The sequence below is a fragment of the Amblyomma maculatum genome, chromosome 7 (assembly GCF_055883805.1).
Source record: "Amblyomma maculatum isolate TAMU_Amacu chromosome 7, ASM5588380v1, whole genome shotgun sequence".
In the NCBI taxonomy this organism is placed as follows: Eukaryota; Metazoa; Arthropoda; class Arachnida; order Ixodida; family Ixodidae; genus Amblyomma; species Amblyomma maculatum.
In genome coordinates, this window is record NC_139350.1 from 86659771 (window position 1) to 86687747 (window position 27977).

Below are 27977 nucleotides of genomic sequence, written 5' to 3' on the forward strand. Positions count from 1 at the left end.
GAGCGCCCTGCTAGAAATGTGTGCGTCATGTGAAAAGGTCACTACATCTACTAGCATTGTGTGGCGACTATTGAAAAGCAAGGTCGATGTGTTCCCTCAACTTCTTGTGCTCCCTAGTGTGGGTGCTGTGAGTAACGTTTGGAAAAGGTCTGGATTTAGAGCTCAGCCTCCTTTCATGTTCAGCCGGTCCAAGGACATTGTGGAGCCTCTACCCAAGGTCCAGTGGTTTGTGAACCTCAACAACATGGCTGCTCAGGCTGTCAAGGTGGGTGACTCCGGGCTGATGGGTCTGCTACCAGAGTGCGCGTGGCTTGCCAAACTCGGTTTGTGGAAGCGGGATGTAAGTGCAGTGCTATAACTTGTGAGGGCATGTAGGTCTGCTTTAAGCACTGGCTCTGCACCTCACAAAAAAAAATTGGAAGGAGAAAACTGAGGGAGTTAGCTCATCTTCAATATCTGGCTGTTGTCTTGTTTTCTTTTTCCTGCCTGTACTTCATGCATAGCAAGTGATGTGCAGGATTTTTTTAGTTCAGTTGTACTCAAAGTAAAGGATTTCGTTTTTTTTTTGTGTGTGTGGTTTTTAGGATGTGAAGGAAGGCAGCCTCAAGCTAATCCCGGAGCACCATGTCAAGATTTGGAACTACTTTCTTGAAAATATTCGGTGAGTGCTCTGCTTTTGTAACATTTGTGAAGAACTGCACAGTGCTAAGCACTGGCTGTGATGCTGCTACAAGTGCAGCGTTCATGGTGCCATGTAGCTCTCTCAGCTCTCGCACGCCAGCTTTGCCTGACTGGAAGCCCCGTGTGGAGCCCAAGCATATTTGCAACTAAAGGCGCTGAAATTAAATAATGCCCACCGTGCTACCTGGTTGGCGTAGTTCTGTTTCTCCTGTGCTCAAGCTGCACTCTAAGTTATGGGGTTACGTGGGCTGGCGCCTACATTTATATTTCTCTCCTAGGCTTTTTTTTTTCTTCTGTGGCCAAAGATATGTAGTTTCTAGGTGAGAAATTGTGAAAATAAGAGCAGTTGCCAAGAAAAAAACTACAGCAACTCACGTGGGGCTCAACTTTACCCTTTATACTCCACCATTTCTCTGCTCATCTCCTATCGTGATCTCAAAAATCAAAGAATCGCTTTCACCCATTCGCTTTCATAGCCAGCATGTGTACAGGTCGACTGCATTGTGGCACGTTACAGGGACACGCCGCTTAGTGCCGCGCCTCATTTCGTGACTTGCAAGAGCTCCAGGTTTATTGCTATGTTGGCTTTATGTAGGACAGCATTAATGTTTGTGTGTTTCTTCTTTGTGCTGGCTGTTGATTCTATGAGGAAATTGCAAGCAAGCTGATATGTCAAACACAAATTAGTGTAACTCACTGTACGTAGCACGACTGACGACAGGGACGTCGGCAGTTTATGGACAGCGGGCTGTAAACTTCTTGCAGCCTGTAAAACACGACAGGCGATCGCGATGTCGGTGGCATTTCCGCAAACTGCTCGCGACTTGCAAAGCGTGGCTGGCGACTGCGGAGTTAATGATTTGGGACCATGAATAGTGCTGAAGACTGCAGTCGCGGTTTGTGCATTAGTATTATCCGTAGTGGCGTGGGAGAGTGTTTGGAACGTCTGAAATTCTGCACATTGTACACAACGCTCTCTGGCCGAGGAATTTTACAAATTTTTGTCATCCCAAAAGTCGTATAACCGAGATTCTACTCTAGTAAAGATTTTCCGGTCTGAGCGGCCTACTATAGAGGGGTTGCACTATATTGAAATGCGGCGAATCATAGCCGCAGTTGATTCATTGAGCAGGCCTTTGCATGCAATCACAGTTTCATACATATTCTTCATTTAAAGCATAATTGGAATGGATCTCGACTGTGTCTTAGCAGGGTGGAGTTAATGTAACTTGGCTGTACATGTTCTTTTTAAATGAAACTGTTAGGGGACTGGAAATGTGCTTTTTAATGGGAGCTGAATTGCCATGCACCTGACAGCACGGCTTCTGAAGCCATATTTATTTCAACTAATTGTATGCGGTATAAACAACACTAGCACAGCTACAATCAACAGCACAGTTTGAAAACAATGAGGGAAATGTCGGACGTAGGGAGTTTTGCTAATGCTACTGACTGCCAAAAGTGTCAGTAATGAGTGCTGCAGATCAGTATTGATTTGAATGCAATCCATGCTCGTCTATCTCGCTGGCCGCATTGTCATGGGTAGTTTTATGATTAAGGCAGGCCAAATCTGGACATGGCAGGCAGATGGGTGCCTTCTCCTATGCATTCTTGATGTATGACATGGCATAGGCATTCACGATGGAGATTTCTGCGACTACTTTTAACCAAGTTTTATCGCATTGGCTGGATGGCAAGTTGTGCAAAGCAAGTACAACACTCTTGTCAGTAAGCAGAGAAGGTGGATGTCTTGAATTGTATATTGTGTTAAATTGTATATAAATTCTCTCTCATCTGCAAACATTTCCAGTGACTGGTGCATTTCAAGGCAGCTGTGGTGGGGGCATCGAATCCCAGCCTACTTTGTCTCAATTGAGGGCAAACCAACCCCATTGGGAGCTGTGAGTAATTTTCGCCTTTTACTTGAATGCAAGCTCTTTTTTGGTTCTCATGCTAAATATTGTGAGGACTGTGTTGTTAGTGATGTGTCTTCTTCCCAGGAGCACCAAGGTAAGATGACAAAAGTCAGCTTGCATGGTACTATTATAGCATCCATGCAGCATCATTTCTTTCTAGTGAGAAAGTTTCTTTTCTATTAATATATAATGTTTCAAAAAAAAATATGTATATATTTTATTTATTTAGCTCTATAAACTATTGTCTTCATTTCTATGGTATCAGTATTGCTTTCTGTCTGTCTTTTATGCTTTGTATCTTGCTGCGTGGTCACTTAGTTCTTCAGGCATGATGCCAGGTTAAAGGAAGCCCATTAAATCACCACAAGATTACATAACATAATTTCATGGGTACAGAGCAGACAATTCTTAGAGATTATAGAATGTTCGCTAAGTACCTGGAGATTGAATTGTAGTTGTGGTTAAATGGATATGTCCGTACCCATGCCCATACACTAACAGACCAGTTCCTCTTGCCAGTGGCAATAACTCCAGCATTGCTAATCTGTGTGCAGTTGTTTATTTGTTTGCCCGCCATGACTAATCTCTTATGGCAGTAATTGTTAAAGGCTGATTTCCTAGGCTTTGTGTCATAACTTGCAGTAGTGGGTGACTGGAAGGTGATTACCACTCAAATGATAATTATCATGAAAAGAGGCGGTGGGAGGGGGAGTAGGGGGCCATGCCACTCAAAGCTCAGCAGGGGTGGCGCCATATGTTTGGAAAGGAGGGAAGCGCTAGGAAGAAGATTAGTTGTGGAGAAGACTGAAAAGAGCTCTCTATAGCTGTACATTTGTGCATGTCACTGTCAAATTCTTTACCTCACTATATATATATCGTGAATTGAAAATACCTCACTGGGTGTTGCTGTATTTCGTGTTACACAAGGGTAGCCAGTTTCTAGCTCACGTGAGCCAAGTTAATGGACCCATTTCGTGGGATTGCACTCTGGCCACAGGTGTGTTGTCCAGAGCCCGTATTCTGAGTTTGCGTCATATTGAGAAGTGTCGTTTTTGCTCTTGCCTGATTGATGGAAATGGTGGAGGCGGATGTCAGTTCGATTGCACCGGTGAGCGACGGCAGTATGTTGCAGCAACAAAAAAAACGCCCAGCAGCACCAAATGGCACTAGTGCTCCTCGTGCTCTTAGTCAAAGTCCATGGCGCTGCATGTGGCAACCGCTGCTTCCACTGATGGTAGATAATCAGACCCACAGCACCACAGCTGTGGAGAACTGTAAGTGATGCTAGAAAGCTACCTCTGGCATGTCCGATGTGCGTCGGTTGAGTGGCGCGTTGCCGGTGACTGACCGTCCCCGTGATGAGCAGGTTCATGGCATGATGTGGGGTGCTCCGACATCTAAAGACTGTTTTGTAATAGCAAATTCACATTTACCTAGAGTAAACCTAGTAAACACTAGCATTTTGCGAGCTATTACGTAAAAATTTAAATCGATTTGTAGGCAAGGAAAGGCGCAATAACTGTTGCAATTCTCCATGGACACCTGAACCGTAGCATAAGGGAAGGGAAGAAGATGGGAGTGAAAAGAAAAAGGTGCCAGTGTGCAGGGCTTCAGAATAATTGCGACCACCTGCGAATCTGTAACGTGCACTGATATCGCTGCAGCACACTGACGCCTCTCCGTTTCGCGCCCATCGAAACACGGCCGCTGGCGGTCGGGATCAAACCTAGACATCCGTTTCAGCAGTCGAGCGTCTTTAGACATCGAGCTGCTGCAGTGGGCTGAGATATCACCCTCTTTGCAAGATCTTTCAACACTCGTAAACACAAGCACTGCAAATTCAGTAATAGTGGCATCATATGATTTTCCAGAGGCCAACTGAATCATTTCTGTAACAATCCGGAGTTTGTCTTTAGCCCTAGGAGCTGTTAGATTGTCCAACGAAATGAAAAAAAGGCCAAAATTGTCATCCATCTGATTTGTTATAGGCAAGATAAGACAGAACAAAAGCTCTGGACTTAATTTTTAGCTTGTTGATGTGCTGAGAAAGGCAGTAACACTGATGGATTTACTCCAAAACCGGAGGCTCCATTTCAAAAAGCATGCTGCCGTGTTGCTATTCTATCTCATTGGAGTCATTGAACTTCTGCTAAATGAAAATATGCTATGTGTATGACATTACTGTCTGGTTACTTTGACACCTTTTGGTGCATCCGAGCCACCACATCCAGTTCTGGCATTTCCAGCAATCAGGTTAGGGGGAAGACGGTCCTTTTCAAAAACAGCACAGACTTGGAACACAGTCCCAGGTAGCCTTTGCAACGCATACTGATATTTTACCGTACCTCTAGCAAAGACTTTTACAGGCCTATCCATTATGCTGATAAAGCACTTGATAAGCTTTGTGAAGTGTATTGTCTTGAATAGAAGTAAAGACCTGTCGCCTGAGTGCTCAAAGCTTTTTCTGGGTAATTTTTACATTTCACCCAAGCTTAGCTATTCTCACTTGGTTTATGAAATGACAAAGGACGATAATTTTAAAGACTCAAGGAGTGAGGTAAGAGTTTTGTGTTTTGTTTTTTAAATGAAAAAGTCATTTAATCTCTCTTAAGTAATGAAATTCAGTAGCATTTATAGCCTTCATAGCCTCTCACCTGGTCATTGTTCCTAAATATTAAAAGTATATTTTTGGAGTGCAGCTCTTATACGCCCATTCGGCAGTTCGAGCCAAAGAGAATTTCTGAGAAGGAAGAGAAAGAAGAGCCACGAGTTCTCTTCTTCTGAAAAATTCTTGTTTGCTCGTAAAAGAAATAAACAGTGCTTTGTAACTGCACATGCATACATGCAAGCATCTGTCAAAACCTATGCCTCAGTGTATCGCAAAAGCACTTCAATAGCTGCGCTCAAATTTCGCATTAGGGAATATCATAGTTTTCCTCAGAAATTTTTATGTTGTTTTTATGTTTTATGTGCCTGTGTTAAAAAAATACATTGTATATATGATGCCGTGTCTGAGTTGTAACCGCCATGCTATCTGATTTGTTAAATGAGTTTGTTGAAGGCAGTGTTAGCCAAATTGCTCGCCAAGTAACAGTTGACATTTCCTTTTTTGCTACCTTTGTATGGCAGTGCCTTGCCAAGCTTTTTGTTAAAGTGGCTTTTAGCAGTAATCATTTTTCATTTTGAAAGAGAAAGTTGATTTTGTTTATGCCATGCTTGTCTTTTAAATGTCCCTTTTGATCGTACTCAGGAGAGTGACAATGACTACTGGGTCAGTGGACGCACGGAGGAGGAGGCTGCAGAGAAAGCTGCCAAAAAATATGGAGTGTCTAAGGATCTGATCAAGCTAAAGCAAGGTGGGCATGGCTTTGCATCTTTATCCTCTGCTGAATTCCCTCTTATCTTCTTGTTCTCAGAAATTACATGGACTAAAGAAAACGTTTGACAATGCAAGCACTCACTTGCAGCCCAAGGCGACACTTGCATTGCCCACCCTTTTCCTCCATGTTTCTTAAATTGTTAAGGAGTTGAAAGGTTTTCAACTATTCTTGGTTTCTCTTCAACTGAGAACACACATCTATGTAATGCAACCACGAAGAGAGTGTGAAGGGCAGGTATGAGCCCTCACAAAAAAGAAAAAAAAAAATATTAAGGCGAAAGTCTTTAATGCCCCATAGTTGTCGACAGAAGGTTGACAGCAGAGGTGTCACATCTTCGAGAGCGAGAGTTAAAAATATATTAATAAGCCTTGTCTCCACCGGGAATCGAACCTCCATCCCTTGGATCCCCAGCCCAGCGCTTTACCAACTGCTCCACGCCCCGGATCGGGAAATGCTCTTCATAATTCCTCTTGTCTACCATGATGGTGATAGCGGCATTCTGCGAGTGACAAATACAGCCCCTTTTCTTTCCTGTAAACGAATTATAGAACGCCGGTGAACTTTGATGCGTTCAATGGAATGCTGGCTGCGTTCGACAAGGGGGGTACCGTCTTGACAGGTCATGACGTTACCAGGCGATTCGTGCATATGCGAAGCTGACCCCACCGGGCATCCAAACCAGGTGTCCGTGCGGCACCGTTCATTTGGCGCTTCCTCGAACGCCGCACCACACAGCAAACAGAAACAGACCCAGATGTCTAGGAGACGTTAGTATAGCAGGCGTCAGTGGCGTTTGAAATTGATTTACGGGATAGAAAGGGCGCAGTACCTGTCACAATTCTCCACGGACACATGTACCACGCCGTAAAGGAAGGGAGGAAGAATAGAGGGAGATAGAGGTGCCGTAGTGGAGGGCTACGATCCACCGCATTGTAATGGCTTTCTTTCGCCTCATCATACTTTAGTGGTGCAAAGCGCCCTCTAGAATTTTGTACAGTTATAACATCATTCCTTACAGTTAAGGGCTCAGAAAAATGGAGGCTGCGTGCAGTTATTTAGAAACAATAACAATGCATGCATCAGTATCATCATAGAGGCAGGCAGCAGTTCACAAATGTGCGTGACATCGTAGCAAGACCGACATGTACACTCAGTCTCCTAGGCTGCAGCGGCCCTTTTCTCCACTGTGCTGCTGCTGCTTTGTGTTCTGTGCCCAAACACCCTTCTTTCTCTACTTCACTATCTTTTTTTTCCTAATGACCCTCTCTGGCTTCTTTCCGCATTCACAATCACAGCAGTTGGAAGGAAACAGAAGTTTGCGAGAGGTAGCGAAGCGCTGGGAAGTGGTAATGGAATGTGCCTACTTAGGACAGGCAGTGGGCGCAGATCTGGGCCACAAGAGTGAAATGACTAGAAAAATGAGATTGGGGTGGAGTGCATTTGGCACATATTCTCAGATAGTGAATGGCAGTTTGCCAGTATTCCTCAGGAGAAAAAGTATAAAACAGCTGCACCTTATTGGAACTTATCTATGGAGCAGAAGCACGGAGGCCAATGAAAAGAGTTCTACTTAAACTCGGAACCATGCAGAGAGCTATGGAAAGGAAAATTGTATGTTTAACATTGAGGCAGGATGCACACAGAGTGCATCTGAGCACAATCTCGAATTACAGACATTCTAGTCGAAGTCAAGAAGAATAGACACAGGCAGGACTTGTAATGCGAAGGCAAGATGGTTGCTAAAGGTTGCCAACTGGATTCCTGAGGAAGGCAAGTGTAGCAGGGGCCGTCAGAAAGTTTGGTGGATGGAGGGCGTTGGGATTTTTGCGGTGGCTGGATGGCAGCAGCTGATACAGGATCGAGGTAATTGAAGGACCTTTGCCCTGTAGTGTGTGTAGCCACGCAGATGATGACAATGTTGGTATTCAAGTAAATACAGTTTTGCTTAGTTGCTGCACTGTCCTCGAAAACAGTTTTTCTTTTGTTTTGTTGGGTGGAGCCTTCCTGGCTTTTTCTATATATTTTTACCTTCAGACCTGTGCCTGGTTGGCAGTAATGATGCTCCCTATTACACTGTTACAGGTAGTTTGACATGTTATCATCTCTGTCGTGAGAAGCGCTGAGTGTAGTAAAAATTTAGTGCTGACCAATATAGGCACTTTTTACTTGCTTTTAACTTCGTTTGTCTCTAGGCACAAATCAGTGCGTAGCTTGTGCCTTGTTGTCAATCATATACAGTCGAACCCGGTTATATCGAACCCGGATATAACGAATTTTGGTTATATCGAACTCACGGAATATCCCTTTGAAAATCCCATGTAAAGGTATAGGAAAGCCGCGTCATATATCGAACTCAATTTCACCGGTCATTCGATATATCGAACTCTGCACCACGCACTGGAAAGTGTGCCTTCCCCAGAGAAGATCGCATCACCCTTGGCCATTTGCCGCGTGACGTTTTCTAGCCACGCACGGAAGGAATGAGAGGGGACAGTTCGGCGACAACTGATCTGGGCAGCGCCGCGCCCATTCCCCAAAGGCGCGCGCATCTGCAGTTACCGTTTCCAGCGCACCAATACATGACGTTTGCAAGCCATGTGCGTGGGTGTGCCCATTCTTTTGCCGAGCTATCTCTCTCCTTCAGCACGCCCTACGCATGCGCCAAGCCAGTTCACCCCGTTTTCAGACAGAGGTCGGACGCTGTCTCCAGCAAATGTTGCGAACCCTCTGCAGAACCCTCTGCACGTGCGGCTCGCCGCGGCTATGGCGCCTGCGGACGTTAAAAAGCGGGAACTCTTTTGCGAGAGTCATTCTTTCTTATCGTTGTGCTGTACGCGCGGCGTAGCGTAAGATATGGCGGCTGCGGACGTTAAGAAGCGGCAGTTTTTTTGTTTTTTGTTGTGGGAGTCGTTTATCCTTGCATGCATGAATCAACGAAAGCTCGCGGTCAGCTGCTGCGATCATGATGCCCACCCAAAGCGCGGCGTGATAAAACGAACCAGGCTTGCGCAATCAAGCCATCACGGGCACTCTGCCAAGTTCGCTCCCCGCCACCGCAGGAGCTATCAAAAGATAAACGCGCCCTGACGTTATCGCAGCGTTATCGCAGCGCAGCATCTTGGCACGCTGCCAAGAAATGAGCTGTGGATAATATGACCGAAACGGAGTGGCGCGCGTCATCGTCATGGAAGCGAAAACGCTCGCGATTTCTGCCGCGGTGACACAGAAAGCTTGTTTTGAGCTGCGAAAGGGACGCAGTTCCAACAAGTTTGAAAATTTTCGCTCTATCGCTGCCGCTCATCGCTGAGATCGCTCAATCGCTTGCATATGTGAGCAAGCTGGCCTTAACGCATTTTTGTTTTTTAACTCTCGGGTGCAAAAGTGGAGGGTGGGTTCATTATGCGAGTGGGTTGATTACGCGACAAATACGATATCGTTTTTTCGCATCGTAAGTGCCGTCACAAGCCGATTTTTGTATATCGAATTATCGATATATCGAACTATTTCGCGATCCCCTTCGAGTTCGATATATCCGGGTTCGACTGTATATTCTCACTTTGTAAGCGATGGCCTCATATGTAGGGGTTTGCGAATAGTGTTTTTTTTGTTCGAAGCAAATTCAAAGTGAATAGTGATTTTCTTAGTGCTTCTGGTTTGTGACACAGGCTATGAGAGACGTCATAGTAGAGGGCTGCAGAAATTTCGACCACCTAGGGTTCTTTAGCTTGCACTGACTTAGCACAGCACACCAGCACCTGCGTGTTTTACCTCCATCGAAACGCGGACGCACAGTCGAGATCGAACCAGTGTCCTTAGGATGAATAGTCGACGAATAGTACTTTTGGGGCTAAAAGGAGGCTGAATGACGAAGTAGGCATTCTCAAAATCTTTATTTTTGTAACACACAAAGCTATTACATATTACACTGAGGCTTTATTTAAAAGTCCAGCACACTGAAATCTAAATTTTCTCGTGCAAGAGCACAAGCTGTTCTGCACGCAGAGTGAGCAAGAATAGCACAGTAGAGTGGAGATCACTTGCAACATAACCGCTTATTAGTGCGGGACCGGCTCTAACGCAGCTTTTGCTGGCTACTAAGCTGGTGGTCTAAGCTGTACTCGAAACTGAAACTACATGAAGTAGTTGTCCAAGAAACACAATTCGCGCCAGACAGATACTTCAAGATTTCGAGTACCAAGCATTCAGATCGAATCAGATATCAAATAGCTTGTTAAACGACCAAATATTTTAAATTATCAAATATTCGAAAATATTGCATTGACTGGGATGTTGATTGGGATAATTGTTGTGCGAGTATTTTGCATTTGTCATCTGGCGGGGCAGTGACAAAGATGTGCTTTTACAGATGAAGATGTGCTGGATACGTGGTTCTCCTCTGGCCTGTTCCCCTTCTCCATCTTTGGCTGGCCAGATCAGGTCAGAAGGCTTTTCAAGGTTGCTATGTGACAAATTTGAGAAACCAGCTTGTCAGTATTGTTGCATGTTCAGAAATATTAACATACGAACAGCAGTGCGGGAGGTGAGGAAAAATTCTGGCCATCTCTGTTTCATAAAGGAAACATTGAAGCAGTACAAGGAGTGTGGGCCCATGAAAACTTTTGTAGGAGAGCAGTTAAAGAGAGAGGAAACCTTTATTGAAACGTTATTGGGGTGCCCTCTATCTTGAGTGGAGGCCTTTGCCCAGGAAGCTATTGAAGGCACAACAAAGGAGAGACTGGTAACGCGATAGGGGGCATAGTGAAAGCCAGTAAATATCATGGAATCTCATTGATGCCTTTTTCATGACACTGAGAACTCGAAACATAATATTCGAAAATCACATCTTCCGAAATAGGCTCCAAAAGGTTGCAAATCAAGCATACTTGGCACAGAACTTAATTTTATCACAGCAGCTTAAAATAATATGTCACTTTGTGCTTCTCAGTGTCCAGAAGCAAGCTGTTCTGAAACTCATAGAAACAAGTGCCAGTTTCATTGCTTAGCTTAGCACCCGTGATAAAGCTGCAAAGAGCTTATGAACCTTGGTGCTCTGCCATTTTCGCCAAGAGCGTCACTCCTGTAGATCTCATCAAAAGATAAACACTCTGGAATATTATTGGCCCACAGCATCTTGACACACTGCCAAGGTCAGCACTGTGGACTGCGACAATGCCGGTGCATAACTGAGGAATGCTGTAAAAAAAATATTTTAATTTGGTTAAATCGAAAAGTTTGTGCCCAGCACTTTCACCCTCTAGTTTGTTTTTGGGCGAGTATTGCATCTTTCAGATTGGACTTGTTTTATTTTGAGCATAAGTGTGACCTTGAATTAGACATTGCTTGGTGTAGGCTTTACGGGGCTTTTTACTTGGCTGCTTGTGGCGATTGTGTCTTGGGTGTTTCTGGCACCAGAGCAGTGGCACAGGAAAGCAAGAGAGTTTTTGACTGGCATTATGAGGGGAGGCATGCTATCGGAAGCCTCGTCGATGTCGACTGTTGCTAATGGTCTTGTGGCTCCCTGTGCAGACTGTGGACCTGAAGGCCTTCTATCCGGGCACGCTTCTGGAGACAGGTCATGACATCCTGTTCTTCTGGGTGGCCAAAATGGTCATGCTTGGCTCCAAACTCATGGGCAAGCTGCCTTTCACTGAGGTAGGCTTGCTGCTGGCATGAGGGCACGTAAAGCAGCGGATAGTGCCCGATGGAGTGGCCTTCCATGCCGTAACTGAAAATTCCCACAATTATACACAGAAATCTATATTTCAGGCCATTTTTTCCTACAGCAGCTTAAAAAAAACATCATTGCCAACAGTTGAGAGAATTTTGGTTCTAAAAATTTCATGATTAGGCAAAAATTTTCTGGAAGCTGGGCATATGGTTTCCACCAAGCAGAATAAACTGCTTCCCCATGTAGGGGGGTGCAAGGTAAGAAATTACTGAGAATCACAACATCAGCAAACGCACATGTGCATGACAGAGAGAGAGATATATTTTAAGGGGGGACACGGGTCTTGCGGACCAAAAAATCGCGAAAAAATCACTTTTTAGAAAATGTGATTTGCGAAATCAGTAGCTCTTTATCTACCTATCTGCTAAGTTTTTCATCTCTAGGGTCGGTATTTTAGTCACAATGCCAATTTATATAATCGATGTCGCCCAAATTTGGGCCGAAAACGACCCCCGAAACAACCATTTTTCGCGAGGCGTAGCTCCCATTTTGTGCGCGGCACCGTAGCCATCTTGGTCTCATTCGAAAGAGCCGCCTTTCGTCTTCAAATTGACGCCTCTGCTGTTTACATTCGCCCATTGGTCGCATAAAAAATAGCAAAAAAAGAAAACGTGGCATTTGCAATCCCATTGGCTTTCGGGGTGCACGTGACGATAAGGCGTCCCCGCATTGGTGGAGCTGGCTGACGGCGTCTGCTAGGCGCGCCCGAGCCGCGGGGAGACGGCGGAGACGTGACGCCGGCCGCGCTTGGTTCCGAACCGCGAGGTGCGTTCATGGCAAGAATTTGTGAAAAAAGTAAAAAAAATAGTTGAATAATCATCTCAAGTGATGCCCTGCCCCGGCTGTGCGCGCTCAGGCCGACGGAAATCGTGCGCCGAACGATCGTGTGTACGAGCCTGAAGTAGGCCTAGCGTGTTCCCCAGCACGGGGGACTGCTACTGCCAGCGGTCGCACCCGCCGCGACAGTGATAACGCTGGCCGCAGATGAGCAGAAAGATAAGCTCAAAACAGGAAAAGCTTGAACTCGCGCCAACTCTAGCAACGAAGCGGTAGACGGATTGTGTTCGTAACGATGACGGCAGCGCGGCAGACAGTCCGCTTGGCGATGCGGAGTTCACGATCGTCAGATCTAAACAGTTTGCCGAGATTGGCGAAGCGTAAAACATACGGCGGCGATATTGGCATTTAAAAAAGTGAAGGGGGTAAGGAATCGCCGTCAAACTTATTCTCCAATGCGTAAACTGCGGGACACGTCGTCTTCGTAGAGCTCGCCGCGCGTTTGCGCCGATCAGACCTCGTTCATAGTCCTTAGGGAATTCACTTGCTTCCAGTGCAATGCAGAGCACCGGGAAGCAGCAAACAGCTCCAAATTACATTTCTTTTCCGTAATAAACGTTCCTCACCACGGTCTTGATGCGAGGACGTAGCAAAACGACGTACGTAAAAAAAAAAGAAAAAAAAAAAAAAAACGAAACGAAAAAGTGACAACTGAATGTGCTGCAACTGCAAATCAAAATGAAAGAGGCGACACTTGGACGTTGGAAAGCAAAGAGACTACATTCCTGGAGGTTTATAGCCATTTTAAATTGTAAACGTGTGCATTGCACCAGTGAATGTCTGAGAGCAGAGAGGAAGCGTGCTTCCTCTGCAGCTTTTCAGACTGCAGCAAAACGAAAGCAGAAGGGCAAACCCAATGCAGATTACTGTCCAGGAGCCTTCTAGGCCACAGTGGCCTGCATTTCTACAGTTTTTGTTTGATTAAATTAGTGTTTGACATTGCAATTTGTTTTTTCCATTTTTCTCAAAATGAAAATTTTGCCTACCCTTCTATTTTGCGGGTGGCATTGTGGCTCTCCTACTCCTTAGATTGTAATGATTTTTATTTTTACTGGCTCGTGAGTGTTAAAGGAACACAATAAAGCTATTATACAAGGTCTCAACTGCATGAAAAATTTTTAAACATACGAAGATGTAGAAAGGGGGTGGTTGCACTTGTGAAGCTGAAACTTAAAACTTCCATAACTTTGGCTTGTAGTAAGGCAGGAGCACAAAACTTGTTTTATTGCGTTCCTTAGACATTCAAGAACAGATCCATGTGCATTTTAGCAATTTCCCTTCAGTAGATATTTTTACAAGCTTCCCGCAAGTCTGGAACAGCAAAGTTGCTGTAACTACTCAGCAAATTTATGTAGAAGAAAACTAACAACATATTTGAAACCAGCACAAGAATTTACATAAACCCTGCAAATTTCATACTGACAGGACAAATATTAAGAAAATTTTGCTCAAGACCCATGTCCCCCCTTAATGGCAACAGGAGATGTCTGCCTGGTGGTGAGCCTAGCATGCTACTCCTGATGAGGGTTGAGGGATGAGGGTGACAAAGTGTGGGAGGGGAGGGGGAAATGAATGAGAAAAAAAAACAGTCGGGGCATGACAAAGGGTTGTTCATCTACACTAGTAGGCATGATTAAATACTGGCTTCTCCCGTTGCACTGTTTTACCTGTGTGGGCAAAATGTATTATACAGTCAGTGGACACCCAGAAAATAAAAAATAGAACAATCAGAAAAATTTGGGAACTCAAATGTCATTCCCCATGTTCTGCTTGCAAGTGATAGTAATAACTTGTTTAAGCCAGAGTCATCATGCTTTTGTCATCTCCGCGCTGCACGTGCACTACACTCAGCACCAAAATATATGGTCCAGCTGCAGGTCATGCCATGGACCAGGACCGTACCCCAAACCATTTCTGCGTTAGAGCGCACTGGGATCAATTTGCGACTGCGGGCGTCCCGAAAGGACGCCGACGACGTGATAGCCAATTATGCTATGCACCGCGAGCAGTTGGCAGTGGCGCACACGGCAGACACGCCCTGCCCACACAAGTTTGTTGTACGCACACAGAGCGATTTGTGGGGAGTGCATACCACGCATTACCATCGTCGCAGTCTCCTTTCATGCTTTACGCACAGCGAGAAGTTCACGGAGGCACGCGGCCAACATATTGCCAATGTCATGATCGTCTGTCACGCTGTACGCTCTGCGAGTCGCTAGCTGGTGCTGTGCGGCCTTAAACAGTTCTGCTTGAATGCCTCTCCCATACTTCTGCATACTGACTTTTTTTTTTTTTTTTCGTTTTGATTATACGAAGCTTTGGATTAAGTATACAAATTTTTCCGTGACCCTGTGGAATTCGGATCACAAAGGTTTTATTGTATATAATTAGTACTTTTACATAACAGAGTTTAGGCATTAATGCCAATGGGTAATTCGAAGCCAAGGCCAGCAAGACACCATATCAGTTTTTGAAACAAAGAAAGCCTTTTTATCTAATGCTTTTCAGTGTAAAAAAATGTGGCACATTTTTAGAGCTCAGCTCTAATGTGCCCGTTCAGTGGTTGAGCCGCGTTGCCGTTGACGCCATTGCTGGTGTAACCGAGTGAAAGATAGCCATAAGCGACATAGCCACAAGCCAGAGATGATTTCTCAGTTTTCTCAGAAGAGAAGGAAGAGCCACGGGCTCTGAGAGTGCTTTGCAACTGCGTATATATACAGCCTTTATCAAAAGTTTAGAGCCCAGAGGGTTTGCTTTTAAGCCGTATATTATGAGTTCTTTAACAATTGTGGAAGTCCTAGCCATTGAAGAGGGTAGGACGAAAAATCTTGCCTTCGGCAAGTATGGAAACCTGGGAATGCATTACGAGCCACATAGTATCGCTTGGAAGTAGACCACCTGGGCTGTGAACTTTTGATAAAGGCTGTACATACATACATATGTACGTACATAGTACAAGCATCTCTGAAATTCTTTGCCTCAGTATACAGTCGACGACCGAATTTTCAGACTCTCTAGGGACCTCGAAAATTCAGGCAGTCCGAAAATTTTATAGGAAACATCACTTCACATAAACATCCGACTGCCGCTGTGTGGAGGTCAGTAGCCCAGTCTGGTGCTTGACGGTCTTGCCGTGCATTGTTTACAGAGACAACGGGCGGCAACTAGCGTTCAATGGCTGTACTGCCGTTGGCACCTTAGGGCTTAGACGAACCAGACGCAAAAGCAAACCTGCCACATAGAGTTAGCTGAGACAGCGCGTTTTGAGGATGCTCCACTGCATAGTCCTCATCTGCCGTACGGTGAAGCGTCCTCGAAATGTGGCAGGGTCGTGTTTGCAGCTACTACTCCACACTGCATAAAGGACTCCGTTATTTCTAGCTTAAAATTTGCTTTATAGAATCCCATTTTCGACTCCCTTGAAGCCTGGGTTAATGACGTTCCACAATACATTTTGTATGGAGGCTTGGCTATTGGCAGTGGTGCCGTGACGAATACGGATGAAGTCTGAAAAATCGAACAATTAGTCGTGATGAGTCCGAAATGTTGGGAGCTGATGTGCATTAGTTGTATGGATCATGTCGCAGTGCCGTGAAAAAGTCCGAATAATCAAGCAACAAGCATGTCTGAAAAGTCAGGTGTCCGAATTTTCTGTCGTCTATACTTATAGCCAAAACACTTAAATATCTTCATCGTTAGGAATCATCCTTAGAATATTTTTCCGTACAAAATCGAAACTAGGTGCTTTAGATAGACGGGCAGGCAGCCCGGCAGCCTGCACAATGACAGATAATGCATTTCTAATATATTTTTTTTCTTTGTCTCTAACACGTTCTTTTCAGGTCTGTTTCAATTTTTTTTTTTCTGTTGTCATTAAAATGCCTGGTATAACTGTAAGACAGTGACTATTTTGTGTATTTGTAGGACAAGCATCTGGTCTACTTGTTCAGTATGCACATTTAGTATGTGCTCATAAGTATTTATGCAAGTTGTACTTTTCAACTGTTTTTCTTGGTGGCATAAAATGGCTGAATCGTTTTATTATTTGGCTTCAAAAGAACCCAGCCCAGTTCTTGCAGAGGAGAAGGTTGTTGATGAACGTGCTGCTTCTCTTAATGAGGGAATTCAGCACACTTCTGTAGTGGTAGGGTCTCTAAATAGCACAGGTGTCTCAGAAAACTGTGAGCACTGTCTAAAACTTGATGCTGCATATACTAGTTCAGGCGCGTACATGTGCAAGGCCCAGCAGCAAGGCATAGGGCTGTCTAGTTTTCTTTGTCAAGCTAGGTTTGCCATCACAAGTAAGCTGCAAAAGCTGAATAGGGAAAGTTTGCACAAACTAGGCAGCTAATGCTAATTTTTCTCTTCAGGCATAGCCAAATAGGTTTGTAAAGGCCTTCAAATGGCTACTGAACATTGGTTGTGTTTTCGTTCTCATTTCATACACGGCAGAGGGGGTGGCTGTGAATGCTGGTTGGTGTTGGGAACATTTTGTCGAGGCAAGTGACCGACAACATATCAGCTCTTGCTTCTGTCACTCACACCGCAGGTGCTGCTGCACTCCATTGTGCGCGATGCCCACGGCCGCAAGATGAGCAAGTCCCTTGGCAACGTCATTGATCCCGTTGATGTCATCCAGGGCATCTCACTAGAGGTGCGCACTTATCCTTGATCTTTTCTCCTGCGCTAACTGTTTGATGTAGTCACTGGTCAATTGGTTTGTGTCCTTTGCTGCACTTGACTGCATGGGGAGCATTTTCTTCCACTGCAGACAGCATTACTACTGCTGTTGCAAAAGACTGTCGCATTTGCCTGCTGGCCAAAGTGAACGGAGTCATGAGACATGAGGGACATATGCCAGTGAGTAGGCTCGCTCATGGCTATTGGTTTGCGATGCAGCCTGGATAGCACTGCACCACCAGTAACTGTCAATTACAGAGGGAAAGCAGCAGCGTTGTGCACAGCGTGCCTCTGTCCTGGTGGCACACTTCCACTACAGCTGGGTAACCAGGGTTTGATCTTGACCACAGTGGCCACGGTTTGGCGGAGGTGAAACTCGAGGCACCCATATAGCGTGCTATGTCAGGGTATTTTCTTTTATGAACCCCTGGTGGTAAAAATATTCCGGATCCCTCTTCTGTGGCACTCCTCATAGCCTGAGGCACTTTGGGGCTACAAACCTTGTAAACCACACTAGTGCAGTTTTGGTGCTACTTTGGTGATTGTCATTAACCTGGTTGTCCCAGTACTGTTTGTCATGCGAATTCACGGTGTCTTGTTCATCCCATGCTGTGAAGGGGTGTACAGTTGAGCCCGCTTATAACGAACCTGAGCGTCACGCGGCGTCCGTTCGTTATATTCCGAAGTTCGTAGTAACTGGACCACAAACTAAAAAAGAAAAAAAAAAAAGTTGGCGGTCAAAACACGAAATTTATTTCTTAGCAAAAAAGTCTGTGATGCTCGTCTGTTTCTGCAGTGCAGATGCGATGAGGGCGGTCTCCAGTTTATTTAAAGCACTAGCGTGCTCTTCGCCGAGTCCCTTGTCATAGACAAGTTGTCCGAGGCCCTCTATATAGCCCATTGCTACAGATGTGCTTACGGGTGCTGGCTCAGACGTTTCATCTTCATCTGATTCTTCCGCGTCGCTCTCGGCCCGCACTTCAGAAACGATGCCTTCGTCCGTGCACGGTTCCGCAATATCCGCGTCTTCATCCGCAGAAATAAAATCCTGCCAACCAATGCCAGGGCCTCCCATGTCGGAGTCGACGACGCGCTGCCACAAATCGCCGCCAGAATCATCATCATCGGAGGCATCAGGCCCGACGTCCGGTACTGCGTCGACGAAGCCGGCCTTGCGGAAACAGTTTCGCACGCAAGCGGTCGTCACCTCCGCCCAGGCCGCCTTCACCATCTCAAGGGCTGAATACAATGAAACTCCGAGCGGCAAGTTAGCGGCCGGACGGTCAACGGCGATGAGCAAGTGCTGCACAATGCGGCGCCTATACGATGCCTTAAAGGAGCGTATTATGCCCAAATCAAGAGGCTGCACTTTAGAAGTGGTATTGGGCAGCAGAAAAAGTACAGTCACTGCCGTCAGAGACGTTTGCACGTGGTGCGCTGAGCAGTTGTCGAGCAACAGCAGCACGCGCCTGCTTGGCCTCTGCATGTCGCGGTCAAACTCGCCCAGCCACTCTGCGAATAAATCCCGTGTCATCCAGGACTTAGTATTGTGCCTGTAGCGCACGGGTACATGGTTCCGAAAGCAACGTGGCTTCTTGGATTTTCCGATTACAAACGGCACGCGCCGGTCGCTGCCATTCATATTAGTGCACAGAAGAACTGTAACCCGCACTTTACTGTGTTTGCCGCCAGCGCATGACTCCCTTTTCATGGAGTGCGTCTTGTCTGGAAGCATCTGATAAAATAATGCAGTTTCATCTGCGTTATACACATCCTGCTCCGCGTAGCTTGCAATAATGGCTCGGTTTGTTGCAAGCCAATTGGCAACGTCCTGGTCACTTACCGAACGCGCCTCACCGACAGTCGATTTAAAAACAATCCCATGCCGCACTTTGAACCGATGTAGCCAGCCATTGCCTGGGCAGAAGTCGGGAAAATCTAGTAGGAATGCGAAGTCTTTGGCTTTGCCCAGCATCATTGGTCCACTTATCGGAATGTTGCGAGCCCGTGTGTCGACGAACCACTTCAGCAGCGCATCCTCTACGTCCGCATAGGTGGACTTCCGCAGGCGCTTTCTGTCCGCTGTGTTGGCGTCGGAGCTGGCGATCTTTTCCTTATTCTTCAGAATTGTCGAGATGGTTGATTTCGACACGTTGTACTTCTTCACCAACTCGCAATTTTTAGCACCTTGAGACAGTTCCGTCACAATTGCTCGCTTCGTTGCCATGTCCAGCGCTTTTCGTTTCGTGACCGCTGGAGGCAGGGAATTCCCGTCCGCCATCCCGAATTATACGACTCAGGCCCGACAGACGAAGCGCTCACACCACACACACGAAAATGACAACAAAGTGCCACAACTGACGGAGCACGTGCGCACGTGCGACAATCACGCGAGGCAAGCGAGGAAGTGCCTAAGGAATGGAACGGAACGGAACTGACACACAGAGGGGCATGGTATGCAGCGTGGAGACCAATGAGAGGCATCCCTGAGCGTCAGTGCTGCCACCTGTTGGCTCCTACTGTAGTTGCTTTCAACCGCCCATGGCCTCCGAGATTACCTACGCAAATCTTGGAGGCCACGAACCGTCACCGCCGTACTGAATGCAGCGGCGCGCGTGCGCCGCTGCGCATTCAGTCCGCCCGTGCAAACAGTACAACCGCTAGCGTATGGAGAGGCCTGCCTCCTGGCGCCCCGCGCCCCTGGCACGGCCGCTCAATGGAACAGCCAGGAAACGAAACGACGAAACTTCGAAGACTATGCCGGCGGCCGGCGCCGTGGAGACAGGCGAAGACGAGGGAATGGCGAGAGGAGAGGGGACCGGAGTTGCGAGGAGGGGCGGCAGCGTGGCCTTGGAGGCCACACCTCGCGTCGACACACGTAGGCAGCGCGCTTCGGCGAGCAAAGGGTAGCTCGCTTGCGAGGAGGATTGCGAAAACAGACCAAAAGGGATGGGAGCCCATCGTTATCTCGTATCGGGGCGCCGGGTTTACGCCGTCCGTTCGCTGTAACCGATCGGCAGCGCTCATGGACGTTCGTTATACGTGCGATCTTGTGCCATTGAAGTAATGTATATTTTGGCGGTCGCTCCGGTCTCGTTCGTTATAAGCGAAAGTTCATCTTATGTGGGGCCGTTATAAGTGGGCTCGACTGTATTGAGGAACTTTTCTGACATGAGTGGGGTAAGGTGAGAGCTAGATATTTCCATGCAGTACTTGCAGCTTCTTGACCATTACCTGAGTATGTACCCTGCAGAAGTAACTGGAACAAAGTGTTTTCAATTTTATATACTTGAAACTAAGCATTGCTGTACAAGCTTCAGCAGATTGAAAACATTTAGTATTGCTAGCCATGCATACCTTGCATATCATTGCCTGTCTGCACTATTGGGGCTGTTTTTTGAAAAAATTCGAACCTGCCTCATGTTTTCATTACTTTTGTATCCGGTAGTACTTCTTACTTCATCTCGTTACTCGTCCAAAAGTCCTATGCTCAATTGTGACATTTTGTTCATTGTAGCTTGTATGTACAGTCGAACCCGGATATATCGAACTCGAAGGGGATCGCAAAATAGTTCGATATATCGATAATTCGATATGCAGAAGTCGGCTTGTGACGGCACTTACGATGTGAAAAAATGATATCGTATTTGTCGCGTAATCAACCCACTCGCATAATGAACCCACCTTCCACTTTTGCACCCGAGAACATGAAAAAAAAAATGCATTAAGGCCAGCTCGCTTACATGTAAGCGATTGAGCGATCTCAGCGACGAGCAGCAGCGACAAAGCGAAAAATTTCCAACTTGTTGGAACTGCGTCCCTGTCGTCGCTCAACACACCGCGGCAGCTCAAAACAAGGTTTCTGTGTCGCCGCGGCAGAAATCACGAGTGTTTTCGCTTGCATGTCAATGCCGCGTGCCACTCCGTTTCAGTCGTCTCATCCACAGCTCATTTCTTGGCAGCGTGCAAAGATGCTGTGCAGCAATAATGTCATGCCGTGTTTATCTTTTGATAGCTGCTGCGGTGGCTGGGAGCGAACTTGGCAGAGTGCCCGGGGTGGCTTGATTGCACAAGTCTGGTTCGATTTATCATGCTGCACTTGATGCAGGCGCAGTCCACTACCACAAAATCATTGGAAAGCGTGGTAGCAGCAAATGCTGTTTGAAGCGAAAGATGCTAAAAGCCGGTGCCATGATTGCAGCTGACCGCGTGCTTTCGTTGATTCATACATACAAGAATAAACGACTCCCGCAAAAAAGAAAAAAGAAAGAAAGAAAGAAAAAAAAACTGCCGCTTCTTAACGTCCGCAGCCGCGATATCTTACGCTATGCCGCGCGTACAGCACAACAATAAGAATGGATGGCTCTCGCAAAAAAAAAAGAAAAAGAGAGATATCTGCCGCTTCTTAAAGGTCCCCTGAAAGGGGTCACCAAGGTGGATAAACAACGCCATAACACTGTTAGTTATTGAACCACCCATCATTCTCCCGCAAAAATTTTCGATCTAGCTTCTGCAACACCAGAGATATCAGCGATTAAAAATGACCCTTCCGATTTTCCCTCTCAACTCGTACGCCAAAGGGAGCCATAAAAAAATAAAGAATACAAGCAAATTCAAAGCTCCGCCCAGACATACGTCACTTCGACGAACTTCCGGTTGCCGTGCGCTCGCTCGCTGGCGTACTCGAGTCAACCCGTCCTCGCTCGCACACGCCCGAGTTTGCCAGTTTGCGCAGCGGTTACACCACTAACCGCGGTTATCACAAGCCGAGCTTGACGACCTCGGTTTGCGTCGTTAACCGAGGTTATGACGGCGTCTGTTGACGGAAGCTACTCGTTGGCGCCCGAGTGCGCGAAACGTACGAGCGGGTCTGCTTCACAAAGTTATTCATTTGCCCACTCTATCACGTTTAAAGATCGATGTATAGAATATGGTGCCGCCCGACGTCTTCGATTACGGCCGACAGCGCAGCGACTGCGTACTGAAGCCTTGTCTTGCCTGCAGTATTGTTAGAACGGCTTGTTGCTGAGCAGAACGTCACAAAATGCGTGGCCTTAGCTATGAAAGTACACGAGTTTGCAACACTTGCAGCATGGGATACCGCGAGCAGGCTGAGGTACGTTACACAATTACCGCGGGGGTGGTGAACGACGGCGCCGTGCGTGACCGTCCCTAGTCGTCGCTAGACCTAAATTGTTTCGCTTTGAAGCCGCGGTGGTCGACGCTTTGGAACATGATCAACGCTGTCGTAAATCGTCTACTTATGAAACTGCCTTATAGTGAATCATTTCCTGCCATAGTAAAATAATTATAGGATTAACTCTGCCGACGCATAGCTAGTACGAGCAGATCGGATCAGCCGAAATGCACCAGTGGCAGCTGGCTTGAGCAGAAACTAGCTTGTATCACGGCTATCGCTCTTACCAGCAATTTGTTGCTGGTCAGCGATCCTCACGTGGGCTTCATACTTGATATTCGGCTCAGTATTCCATACGCCAACAAATTTTAGCACGCTTTATTTCGGACATCGGTGCTAACGATCCGTCGTGTCATTCGTGAACAGTATGCGGGAGGAGGGGCCACAGCGGTGGTGTTTACGGCGGACGAGGAGGTGCTGCCATCGTGCGGTGCTTGACCGTGCTGTTGACGCCTCATCGGACGACACTCCGGTACTCCTGAAACTACGTTATATAAATAAGATATTTGTAAATGCAGCTTCGTTCTGCCGATCCCTGCGTCGCTTCGGTTGTTGTACTTAATGGGCAATGGCCACCTGACCGATAAGGGCGGCGAGCTGTGTAACAGCGCGCACAGAGTTCGAGCAGCGCACGAGCAGACGACTTCGCAGCTACCGGAAGTGTGTCCATGACGTCATGGCTGCAGTGGCCGCAGCGAATGGCAGCTTCTAGCAAGCCTTGCCAGTCAACTTACCCGTGACGTCACGGGTCAAGGAAATAGTTCCATGCGACACCGCCAAGCGACATTCTCTCTGCCCGCAAATTTCAAAAAACGCAGTTTTTAAAAATTAATAATAAATCGCTGGCTTTGTTCCAAGGAGTTATACTTTGCATTAATGCTAAAAAGGATGTATTCTACACACTGAATACGTTTGTCACTGCCTTCTTGGGGGCCGTTTCCGTGGACCTTTAACGTCCGCAGGCGCCATAGCCTGTCAGCCGCCCACCGCGCGCAGAGGGCTCGCAACACACGCTGGAGAAAGCGTCCGACGTTCTGTCTGAAGACGGGCTGAGCTGGCTTGGCGCATGCGAACGAAGGCCGGGAGAGAGGAAGGAGAGAGATAGCTCGGCAAAAGAAAGGGCACACCCTTGCGCTTCACTCTATAGGGTTTTTCCCTTCTCACTCCCACCAGTTCTGTCTGGTTCATTTACGCACATGGCTTGCAAACGTCACGTGCTGGCGCGCGGGAAACGATAACCGCAGATGCACGCGCCTTTGGGAAAAGGGCGTTGCGCTGCCCTAGACCAGCCGTCGCCGAACTGTCCCCTCTCATTCCTTCCGCGCGTGGCTTGAAAACATCACGTGGCATCCTCCTTGGGGAACGTACACTTTCCAGTGCGTGGTGCGTAGTTCGATATGTCGAACGACCGGTGAAATTGAGTTCGATATATGACGCGGCTTTCCTATACTTTTACATGGGAGGTTCAAGGGGAAATTCCGTGAGTTCGATATAGCCAAAATTCGATATATCCAGGTTAGACTTATTGTTCTGTTGTATTTAAAAGAGGGCAGAAAAATTGTGCTGGTTAAAAAGTGTAGCACAATTATTTTGTGCCATTTTATTATTATTGTTAGGCATGGTTAAGCTGAGAGATTTGCAGTCACACCGGTCTCATGACTTTTCCTAATGCTGTGGAGAGCTTCGGATCCTGCTTGCGGCTGCTGGCTACGGTGCCACCATCTAATGGAGTGCATTGTCGGAGGAGCTGAGTCCTGCTACGACTGACAAAACAATGCCTGAGCTGTTAATTTGATTGCAGCATTTATACTATTGTGCATATTGGTTATCTAATTTGTGTGCATAGGGTCAGGTCAAGCAGTTGTTCTGTGGTAGTATTCCAGTCCGACTACAGAAGTGTGACCGAGAAAAGTCTGATTAAAATAGAGCCGCCGAAGAAAATGATGCAGGCAATGTTTTCAGGCTTCGAATAGCCTGCACTGGTCTCATTCCACGTCTCTAGTCGTAGTGAACCTATACACTCTTTCAATAATTTGTCGCCATATTACTAGCTGGACTGCATTTCGCTCTTGATGCTAGCACGATGGAAGCCACAGCAAAAGTGATTTTTCTGCATTCATGAGAGGAGGCGTCTCGACATCTCCCTCGCCCAATGAAAAGGTGTATAAGATTCATGAGTGGGATTTAGGCGATTGTAGAAAGTGAAATCACAAGTTTTGGTGAATGCCAATTGCAACACAGCGCAGTTCCAACAACAGTGACATAAAATCAATGATTGCTTAGGTCTCAAGATGTGTACACAATTAACGGGAAGCATCGGCTTGACTCAGTCTGCTGATCAGTGCTGATAGCAAACAGCTGCTATAATGAGCATCACTTGCTGGTGACAGAATTAGGCCTTTCTAGTCGCCAAGCATACCTCTGGCTAAAATTATTTGAAGCCGAGAATTGAATGAGTGAAAACTAGCCACAGAGAAAAGAATATTTAAGAGGAAGAGAGCTCTAGCTTGCTGTTGACGGCATGTAAACAGCAGTATTGGTTTGTACATAGCTAGTAAACAACACTAGCACTAGGGTGCATTCATCGTCGCTGCTCACTCTTGGGAAAATAATGTACTCAGCACACGGTGAATGAAGAGCTTTTAATGCAGGAATGCATTTAGCGACTGCATTTTCACTTTCCTTTGTCTGTCGTCGGTCCATGCAGTGAAAAATTGACTGTCTGCACGGGGCCCTATCACTTCCGCATGAAGACAAAAGTAAGTTAAAAAAAAAGTAAATGCCGAACAAAAGATTAAAATAAAAGGTGAACCTTGCAGCTACGCATTCGCCCAAGCAAATTATTGCAACAGTACCCCAAGTTGCCCAAGTACCCCAAGAAAAAGAAAAAGAAATTAAAAAGATAGGTGCATCACAGCAACCTTGACAGCCAGGCATCAAAAGGAAAGAGACAATAAAAAAAAAAAAAGAAAAAAATGGTCTTCTTCCTCATTCCAATCTGTCGCTTGATATGACACAAAGAACACTTTCTCATGTAATGGCTAGTTTGCAGTTAGCGCGATGCTAACTGCATTCCTCTAAACTGCCATGAAAGTTGTGGGCAGCAAAGGACAAGGATGAAAGACAAAGGTTGTAAAAGTGGTGCTATATGAGAGGGAGATATTAAAGCTTTCGGATGCACAAATCCTCATGCGGCTTTTAAAAAAATAGACTCCTTGAAAACTTTACAGATTTCAAATTGTTTGGCAGGCTCCTACGGCCGAACGACCCAATCAGTGGCAAATAAGTGGGCAGCAGGAGTGAGGCACGAGTTGGGCTCACGTGACCACGGCAAAGTGCTAGGCATGTGTTAGGCAGTAGCTACATACGACCGGCGGGGGAATGCGTGTTGTAACTACCTCGGGCTTTTAAGTGAATTCGAGCGAGAACCTCTGATGCCGTCAGTGTACGAACATTGCTACCAATACTTTCAGGACCATCCCTCAAACGCATTCGAAGATGTCTTTGGAATGCGTCACGTGTGGGAAGCTTGAACGTGGGGTGCGGAAATCACAGCAGGAATGCACAAACAGGCTACTCATAAATTAGGTGCAGATGGGGTTGGAGGACATCCTACCAGGCGGTGTCCTCTCCATCAGCATGGTTTCAGTGCATGCGCTACTGGTGTCCTGTTTTCTTGTGTTGGCCTCATCTAAAACACATGGCGCTATCTATGGAAAATAAATGCAGTTAAAAGCAAATGCTTGCACCAAGATGCCGATAACAGGCATTGATTTTAGGTAGACATGTTGTACACACATCATTGATGCTGCCAACATGAGGGCTTACAAAGTGATTTAACAGAAGCGAGTATAAAAGATTCTTCAGTCACAACCTTCCTTGTGATTCCTTGTGTGCGGATGACATCAAAGCATTCCTGCAGTGGGGTAGTCTAGGCTTAGTTTGGATTAGACTGCAAATTTTATGCTGAACCGTTCACTTGGCAAATTTGTGAGGTATTTACTAAACAAGCAGTGGAAAAAGTTATCCTGCAGAGGTTGAAATTAACGCCACGAAAACCAGGGCAGTCGCATGGTGTGTCTGTGAGTGGGCCAGTGAAAATGATGATATCTATTGCTTGGTGCAAACGAGGTATCAGCGTGACGGCTGACTACTGTTTCGACATTGACTGTGTGGCACCACAAGTAGCGCAATACGCAAACCATCGGCACGCCGCTGATGTTGCCATAGTGTGATAAAGGAGCACAGAAAATGCATTTAACGACTGAGACTTGCTTAATGCGTCCACGTCTTTAGCTTAGCAATCATGCATCAAGTGTTGAACATGGACAGCACTGATGTGTTTGTCTGCGGACTGCAAATTTTGTGGTCAAAAAGAATAGAGTGCAGGCAGGAGAGAGTCGTGGCTTTTCTTATGGGTTTTAAGAGTGCCCTGTCACATGATAAATTAATTTCATGGCAATTTTGAGTGATTAAAATGCTGCACAGTAAGTTTTACGCCATTAGCATTGCCCTGATGTTTGCTGCATGCTGTTGCCTTATAAAGGCACACACACACACACACTGCGTTGTGCCATCTGTGTGTGCTGCAAATAGCAGGAACATGACAGTTAAGTGCAACGGCACAGTCTAATGTCAACTATTGGGGCATTAGCGAAACATTTAGAATGTTTTAGATGCAAATACTGGCTGAAATATAATGGTGGTCTACTTCTGCGGTAGCTCAATACGCAGTGGTAAATAGTAGTAAATGGGTTATTGTTAATGGTTAGCGCTGACTCTCTTAGAAACGTCATTGAAGGACTGTGACTCTTGCTTAGCTAAATATGGCTTTTGTACTTCAGGCGAGGTAAGTGACAGAAAGCGTTTTAATCTATCATTGTCTGAGTGAGCCCATTTAAAGCTTGTTGGCAGGACTGATTCAGTGAACTGATATCCCCTAGCATGTCAGGAAGCTGCAGTGTTGGTTTTCCACATGTATGCCAGCAGCCTTCCATTCCCAGTTGTGACAGCCAAGTGTGTATTTTGCAGGACCTGAACAAGAAGCTGTACGACTCAAACTTGGACCCTGCCGAGATTGAGCGAGCCAAGCAGGGCCAGAAGGCTGACTACCCTCGGGGCATCCCCGAGTGTGGCACGGATGCCATGCGCTTTGCGCTCTGTGCCTACATGTCTCAGGGTGGGTGGAAAAGAATGTGTTCATCCTCTTGCCTAAAAGAGCAGCCACATAGCTGCTGCACCAACAGCCTGGCTGTGCTTTTGTTAGGGCTCTCTTAGGCCGCTGTCAGACTAGGAAGCATAGGGACGAAGGCCTGTGTAATGTACTGCATTTCACTGACTGTGCTATGGAAAGGAAAGGGGCCCTGCAGCAAATGTCATCCAATCATTTTGCATAGTCTCTTTCTCTGGTTATTAAAAAGAAAAATTGCTGTACCATTTTGTTTAGTCATACAGTCGAACCCGGATATATCGAACTCGAAGGGGATTGCAAAATAGTTCAATATATTGCTAATTCGACATACAGAAATCTGCTTGGAAGCCACTTGGGATTGTGAAAA

At 46.3% G+C, this 27977-nt stretch overlaps 1 protein-coding gene across 1 annotated transcript in view; it reads left to right on the top strand.

Moving 5' to 3' along the window:
• The window catches only part of ValRS (Valyl-tRNA synthetase), a 112991-nt gene that overhangs the window by 37941 nt on the left and 47073 nt on the right, over nt 1-27977 (top strand). Inside the window, exons 12-19 of the mRNA XM_084609211.1 lie at nt 184-265; nt 585-661; nt 2492-2582; nt 5848-5953; nt 10344-10414; nt 11504-11629; nt 17092-17196; nt 27451-27598. Coding sequence (XP_084465337.1) covers nt 184-265; nt 585-661; nt 2492-2582; nt 5848-5953; nt 10344-10414; nt 11504-11629; nt 17092-17196; nt 27451-27598 — 806 coding nt within the window. The remainder of the gene's footprint in view (nt 1-183; nt 266-584; nt 662-2491; nt 2583-5847; nt 5954-10343; nt 10415-11503; nt 11630-17091; nt 17197-27450; nt 27599-27977) is intronic.